The 7,058-nt window shown below is 37.7% G+C and overlaps 1 protein-coding gene across 2 annotated transcripts in view; it reads left to right on the forward strand.

The window, feature by feature from the left end:
* LOC115223759 (lys-63-specific deubiquitinase BRCC36) overlaps positions 1 to 6,545 on the forward strand; it is a 12,733-nt gene extending 6,188 nt beyond the window's left edge. Inside the window, exons 4-8 of one of the 2 annotated variants that reach the window (XR_005003617.1) lie at positions 292 to 380; positions 2,370 to 2,428; positions 4,027 to 4,202; positions 6,187 to 6,395; positions 6,441 to 6,545. Coding sequence is in view for 1 of the 2 variants with exons in the window: in XM_029794411.2 (XP_029650271.1) it covers positions 292 to 380; positions 2,370 to 2,428; positions 4,027 to 4,202; positions 6,187 to 6,338 (476 nt within the window). In the remaining variant the exon portion in view is untranslated. Of the gene's footprint in view, positions 1 to 291; positions 381 to 2,369; positions 2,429 to 4,026; positions 4,203 to 6,186; positions 6,400 to 6,440 lie in introns of those variants that run through there. The other variant, XM_029794411.2, reaches the window with a different exon arrangement.
* Positions 6,546 to 7,058: the final 513 nt, after the last annotated feature.

Genomic DNA, 7,058 nt, shown 5'->3' on the forward strand with positions numbered 1-7,058 from the left:
AATAAGGGTGGCCTTTTGAAATACAGGCACACCTCATTTTCGCCAGTTGAGTGGAATTGGAGCAATGTGAAGTAAAGTGTCTTGTCCAAGGACACAATGCCCCACCAGGAATTGAACCCACAACCGTACATGACTGCTCATATTTTAGAAGAGAGGGTGGGGGTGATCAAGTGGAGACAGAGAGAGATGTGGGGGGAAAGTAGGAGATGACTAGCAGATCTGAGCTGCAGAATATTATTGTTGAAGCAGTATCTGTATTTTGCATCTTCTACGTTTTATTTTATTCCCAAGACGTCCAAACTCAGGCCATGTACCAAATGATGGAACCAGGCTTCATTGGGCTCATCTTTTCCGTTTTTAATGAAGACAAAAACTCAAAGGTAAGTTCTGTGAAGTTTTTGATTTTTATTTTATATTTTTGCTAGTTTTTGTTAACTGGATTGTGACCAGGCTGCAACGTTAATTATCTGTGTATGTGTATATAAATATATGTGTAAAGATATATATATATATACACACACACAAAATTTAGAAGATTGACCACTAAAAGTAGACAGCCTGTATACTAGAAATAGACGTCAAAATCACTATTTTCTACGGAGAATGTGTTCTCGAGAAAAAAATTTTTCTTGAGAACGCATTTTCCATGGAAAATGGCGATTTTGACGTCTATTTCTAGTATACACGCTGTCCACTTTTAGTGGTCAATCCTCTAAATTTTGTATGTAAAAAATTTTTAATCTTTGGATTTTTTAAAATATACTAGACCACTGGTTTTAATTGATTAATATCAATTTCTACCCTTATTTAACCCTTTGGTGTTCAAATTTCTCTATTAAATCTAATACTTTTCCACTCAAATTATTTTAAATTGATCATGCATTACGTTATAGCTTTGAGGTTTCAATGATGTGATTGTTTATTTTTAGAATGTCAATGTAGGTTAGGTGTGAGAGGCTAGATATGGCCAATTTGAATATAAAACATTTAGAATATTTGGGCCGGATATGGCCGGTTTAAACACTAAAGGGTTAATTATATATATATATGTATATATATATATATATATGGAAAAAAAAGTCAAGGTAGAAAATGCAAAAATAATTTTATAGAAAACATTTCAGTACTGGTTTCACTCATTGAGACTTTTCAATTGTAAGTATGGAAAGCAATTAAATTTTGGAAAAATTAAAAGAAAATTTCTTTAAAAGAATATTTGCAATCTCAGTGTGTGTATGTAAAAGGGATGGGGTATGTGAATGTGTGTTTTTGTGTGCGCGTGCAATGGAAGTGGAATGGTTCATTTATGTTCACTTAGTATTTGGGTTTATTTTTTGATTTCGTTGAATCCTGGTTGTTGTTTTTTTTTTAGCATTTTGCTAGAAAAAAATCATTCTAAAATTGATTTTTTTAATGTAAGCATGCCCAAACATGTTGAATGCTCACACAGAACAGGTTTTACAGCCACCTCATCCAAACCGACCGGGTGAAACCGTGCTTAGCTGCTAGTATATATATATATATATATATATATATTTATTTAAAGCACAATTTATTTGTAATCAGAGTTGTTCAAAAACCAAGGTACTACTGTATTTCTAAAAATACACACAAGATAAATTTTATAATATCTTGAATTGAAAGGGGAGAGAGAGATAGATAGATTTACCAATTAAAGAAGTGTAGTAATGAGAGAGGGGAACAAAGTACCTTATCTAAGGTCAATGTGCTTGAACATTTATAATTAGTAACAAGGACACAGAATTCAGAAGTTTAGAAGAAAGTACATTAATTAAAGTGGGGGAGGTGGTGACCATTTCCTAACAGGTGAATGTTCTGTCACTCCCCGAAAAAATAGTTGTTTTATATATATATGAGGTTTCTATGTGATTTAATATCCCATTTGTCAGGTTGGCACAGGTAGGACGAATCTACATGAACTGATGAGCCAAATGGCTGCATCAAACTCCAGGGTTTTCTTTGACATGGTTTCTACAGCTGGATGCCATTCCTAATGCCAACCACTTCACAGACTGTACTGGGTGCTTTTTTTTCTCATGGCACCAGCACTGGTGAGCTCACCAAGTCTTGAGGGTGCAAGACAAAACCCCTTAACTGAGTGAGGTATGATATTGAAGGATATGAAAGTATGATGGAGGGATGATAGAAACAGGTGTGTGAAGAATATATGGCTTCCCCCATCTGGAGAGAGAGAGATGTGAGGTCAAGGTGCAAGTGAAATATATTTACCATGAACCTCTATATTTCAAGGCTGTTTTTCTATCTGCTACCTGGGGAACCTGATGGGTAGGGGTTCTTTTTTCTATTTGATCCTGTGGGAAATTTTATTATTTTTCCTTCTATTTCAGCAAAACAAAATCCAAACAACTTGTTTTCAGTCCAGAAAGAGCAGTTTATCTGAGAATCAGTAAGTCTTTGCTTCTATATTTATGATGTCCTTGTCATATTGTAATCACAGGCATAACTGAGGAGTTTTAAGAAGATTGCTTTTTTGTGTGTGTGTGTGTGTTTGCTGGACATTGTTGTAGAGCTGAAAAAGAGGTAATTTCTACTCTTCTCCTCTGGAAGTCATCTACTCGCAATACCAGAGGGCACAAACTCTCCTACCCTGATGTAATCTCCAGGGATACAGGCATCCAGCAACAGGACCTCCATAATGCCATGATGGACCATGAAGTCTGGCGTAGCATGGTAAATTCCATTGTCTCGACCACGGTCGATCAATGATGATGATGATGTGTATCACCATCATCATCATCATCATTTAACGTCTGTTGTCCATGCTGGCATAGCTTGGACGGTTTGACCAGGGCTGCACCAGACTCCAGTTTGATTTTGCATGGTTTCTATGGCTGGATGCCCTTTGAAATACAAAAGAGTAAATATATTCAATAAAATCGCCATTGGCTTCAACCATGGCCTCCAGACGACTTCAGATTTTCCTGCAACTCTTCTGGACGGTCTCCATGTTAAAGTTGATGAATACTGCCATAATTCTCGTCTTCAGTTCATCTTTGGTGTTACAAGGAGTTTTGTTGGTCTCTCACTCAACTGCACCCCACACATAATAATCAAGGGGGTTGCAGCTTGGGGAATTAGGTGGCCAGATATTCGAAGTGAAGTGGTAACAGAAATTGTCCGACAGCTATGACTGGGTTCTCCTGTTTGTGTGGCATGGTGCCAAGTCTTGTTGCCAGACATAAGGTCTTCCAGCAGCCACCTTCTTGACTCAGAGCAGCACTACTTCTTTCGGGCACTAGATGTAGGCCTCTGTTGAGTTTGAGGGTGTGTGGGAAGACGAATGGAGGTGTAACATCACTATCACTAGTGATCACTCCAATCACCATGATGTTGACTTGGATGCTTGATTTTTATCACTCTCAGTACATGTCCTCAGATTGACTCCTAGACACTCTGAAATGTTCGTATTGGAGCTTCTGCCAAGTGTATATGTGTGTGTGTATATATATATATATATATTGTATATTATTATATGCATGTATGTGTGTGTATATATATATATTGTATATTATTATATGCATGTATATTATATATTGTATATTATTATATGCATGTATATTATATATTGTATATTATTATATGCATGTGTGTGTGTATATATATATATATATATATATTTAATTGAAAGTGACCCATCCATTTCCAAGTGTGTGTGTGTGTGTGCATATATATATATATATATATGGGGGTGGGAGCACCAAAACCTTTTAAGTGCTTAGGGCTTAATCTGTCCCTGTTTAGCGGTAGAGGTGAATGCTGTGAGTGAGGAACATGAGTGGTTGCATTGTCAACGGTAAATATCACTTTAGAAAGGAGGTGGTGGCAGCACAGGTAACATGAAGTGTGGGCAGTGTGCCAGAGATGCACAGTGTTGGGGACAGGATCAGAGGTATGAAAATTACTGGGAGCCCTATGTTATGAATATTACCTCACTGGAATTACCAAAATATGAGTTGTAAGATGATGATGTCTTCTTTGCTTCAGATTTGAACGTATTGAAATTCCGCTCAACATAGTGCCCAGTGGTAGCATCGGTCAAGCCTGCCTAGAGTCTCTCGTAGATCTGCCCAGAATCATAAGCCAGGAAGAAGATGAAGCTTACCAAGGCCTGGCACAGAACTCTGATATGGATCTCATCACAAAGTTACACAATGCCTCAGGTAAGAAAAGCTTTTACTTTCCCAACTCTTTGTCTGTGTGTGTCTCTCTCTCTTTGTTCTGGAGCAATACACTATACGAACCACATGGTTCCAGGTTCAGTCCCACTGCGTGGCACCTTGGGCAAGTGTCTTCTGCTATAGCCTCAGGCCGACCAAAGCCTTGTGAGTGGATTTGGTAGATGGAAACTAAAAGAAGCCCATCATATATATGTGTATATATATATATATATATATATATATATCATCATCATCATTTAACGTCCGTTTTCCGGGCTAGCATGGATTGGAAGGTTCGACCGGGGATCTGGGAAGCCAGAAGGCTGCACCAGGCTCCAGTCTGATCTGGCAGTGTTTCTACAGCTGGATGCCCTTCCTAACGCCAGCCACTCCGTGAGTGTAGTGGGTGCATTTTATGTGCCACCTGCACAGGTGCCAGGCGAGGCTGGCAACGGCCACGATTGGATTGGTGCATTTTACGTGCCACCGGCACGGAAGCCAGTCGAGGCGACGCTGGCATTGGCCACGATTCGGATGGTGCTTTTCACGTACCACCGGCATGGAAGCCAGTCTAGGCGGCGCTAGCATCGGCCACCTTCAGATGGTGCTGTTTACGTGCCACCGGCTCAGGGATCACAACTGCAGCTTCCATTGATTTTGATGTCGGTGTACTTGGCTCAATGGATCTCCTCAAGCACAGGGTCGAAATGGTGTTTTCTCACTTGCCACGTGCACAGGGGTCAGTCCAGCGGTCCTGGCAACTGTCGGGTGCCAGCCATAGGATTGGTTCAATTTCGATTCCTATTTCACTTGCCCCAACAGGTCTTTGCAGTGTGTGTCTGTGTTTGTCCCTGCAACATCACTTGACAACCGATGCTGGTGTGTTTACGTCCCCGTAACTTAGCAGTTCGGCAAAAGGGACCGATAGAATAAGTACTAGGCTTACAAAGAGTAAGTCCTGGAATCGATTTGCTCGACTAAAGGCAGTGCTCCAGCATGGCCACAGTCAAATGAATGAAACAAGTAAAAGGGTAACAAATCAATGCAATTACTGTATAAATGACTATTTCCTAACGATTATATTATTATAAAGAATTGTTTTAAACACAGAACATTAAGTTAACAAATATAAATACTAATTTTTATTGTAAAGCTACAAGCACAGATCCTTCTATACAAAAAAATCAAATATCTTATAAATAATAAGAGTAGGAATTACTTATTAAATAATATCAATTTCAACTAGTGGTCAGCATACTTAAAAGTGTCCGAGGATTGTGAGTTCTATTTATGGATCCCTTGTATGCTAAGAATAGATGTCAAACCGTCTTACCACTAAATCTGTATTCTCAACTTGGTAAGACGCTAGATGTACATTTGTACATTACTGCATATGCTTTATACACACTTTTGACAAGTTGTAGTGCACCTGAGCACTGTATACAATAACTTCATTATTATTATTATTATTAGTATTAGTATTATGTTTACAAGTTAGACAAATGAAAAGTGCTCTGTTTATTTCTTTCCATTCATACCATTAAATTCCAGAGCATAGCTGTGTTCAAGTCATTAAATCTCAGTGTAGTATTTAAATTTCAGTGCATAGTTGCAGTGAAACCATTAAATTTCAGGGTCTAACTGCAGTCAAGCCATTAATAAATCTCGTTAAATTTCAGTGTATAGCTGCAGTGAAACCATTAAATTTCAGGGTATAACTGCAGTCAAGCCATTAATAAATCTCGTTAAATTTCAGTGTATAGCTGCAGTGAAAACAATAAATTTCAGGGTCTAACTGCAGTCAAGCCATTAATAAATCTCGTTAAATTTCAGTGTATAGTTGCAGTGAAACCATTAAATTTCAGGGTCTAACTGCAGTCAAGCCATTAATAAATCTCGTTAAATTTCAGTGTATAGCTGCAGTGAAACCATTAAATTTCAGGGTCTAACTGCAGTCAAGCCATTAATAAATATCGTTAAATTTCAGTGTATAGCTGCAGCCTGGCTCTGATCATGGAAGTATTGATGGGACCTTTGATGCAAACCCTGGAAGCAAGGCATGAAAGAAATTTGCTACGTATCCAAGAACTCACCCAAAAACGGCGCCAACTCTTGAACCAGATTGAAGCTGGGACATGAACTCATGAAGCGGATTAGCAAGGCTTTATTTTATTTTATTATTTTTTTTGCAGCAATTTTTTTTTTAAAAAAAAGTAAACCTTTAAACAACAAATTGCAAAGCAGTTTTATATCCCTATCTCCACACAACTCCAAAATGTATTTAACAGACCCCTAACCCTGTAAAGTATTAAAGCAAAACTGCTTTGTCGTCATGCCATAAAAAAATGACTTTGGAAATATCAGAGAACAGATTCCTATATATATATATATTTTTTTTTTTTCCCTTTTTCCTTTTTTTTTTCTTTCAAAATATGACCTCGTGTGCACCGTTGGCGATTTTTTTTTTTTTCCTCTGTCTTCCCTTCTCTGGATCTTTCCTTCTCCTATGTTTCCAACGAAGAGCTCCGCTCGAAACGTTAAACCCTCCTTCTTTCCTGAGCGTCCAATAATACTATATTTGTTCAACGTCCTCGCGTTGTTGTGTTTTTTTGTGTTTTCTTGTTTGGATTAACTTTATATATATATATATATATATATATATATATATATATATCCTACTTCACCAAAACAAATCCTGGAAAATATATATATAAGAAAAAATTATTGTCAAACTGCTTTATATGTTTTACCCCAGCTATTAAAAAGGCTTAAAGAAACACTACAAAAGTTATTTAAACCCCACACTGACCAGAATAGGACAATTAGGTGCAGCTGTTTTGGTGCTGGTGATTTGGCATG

This window comes from Octopus sinensis, linkage group LG24, assembly GCF_006345805.1.
Source record: "Octopus sinensis linkage group LG24, ASM634580v1, whole genome shotgun sequence".
NCBI lineage: Eukaryota > Metazoa > Mollusca > Cephalopoda > Octopoda > Octopodidae > Octopus > Octopus sinensis.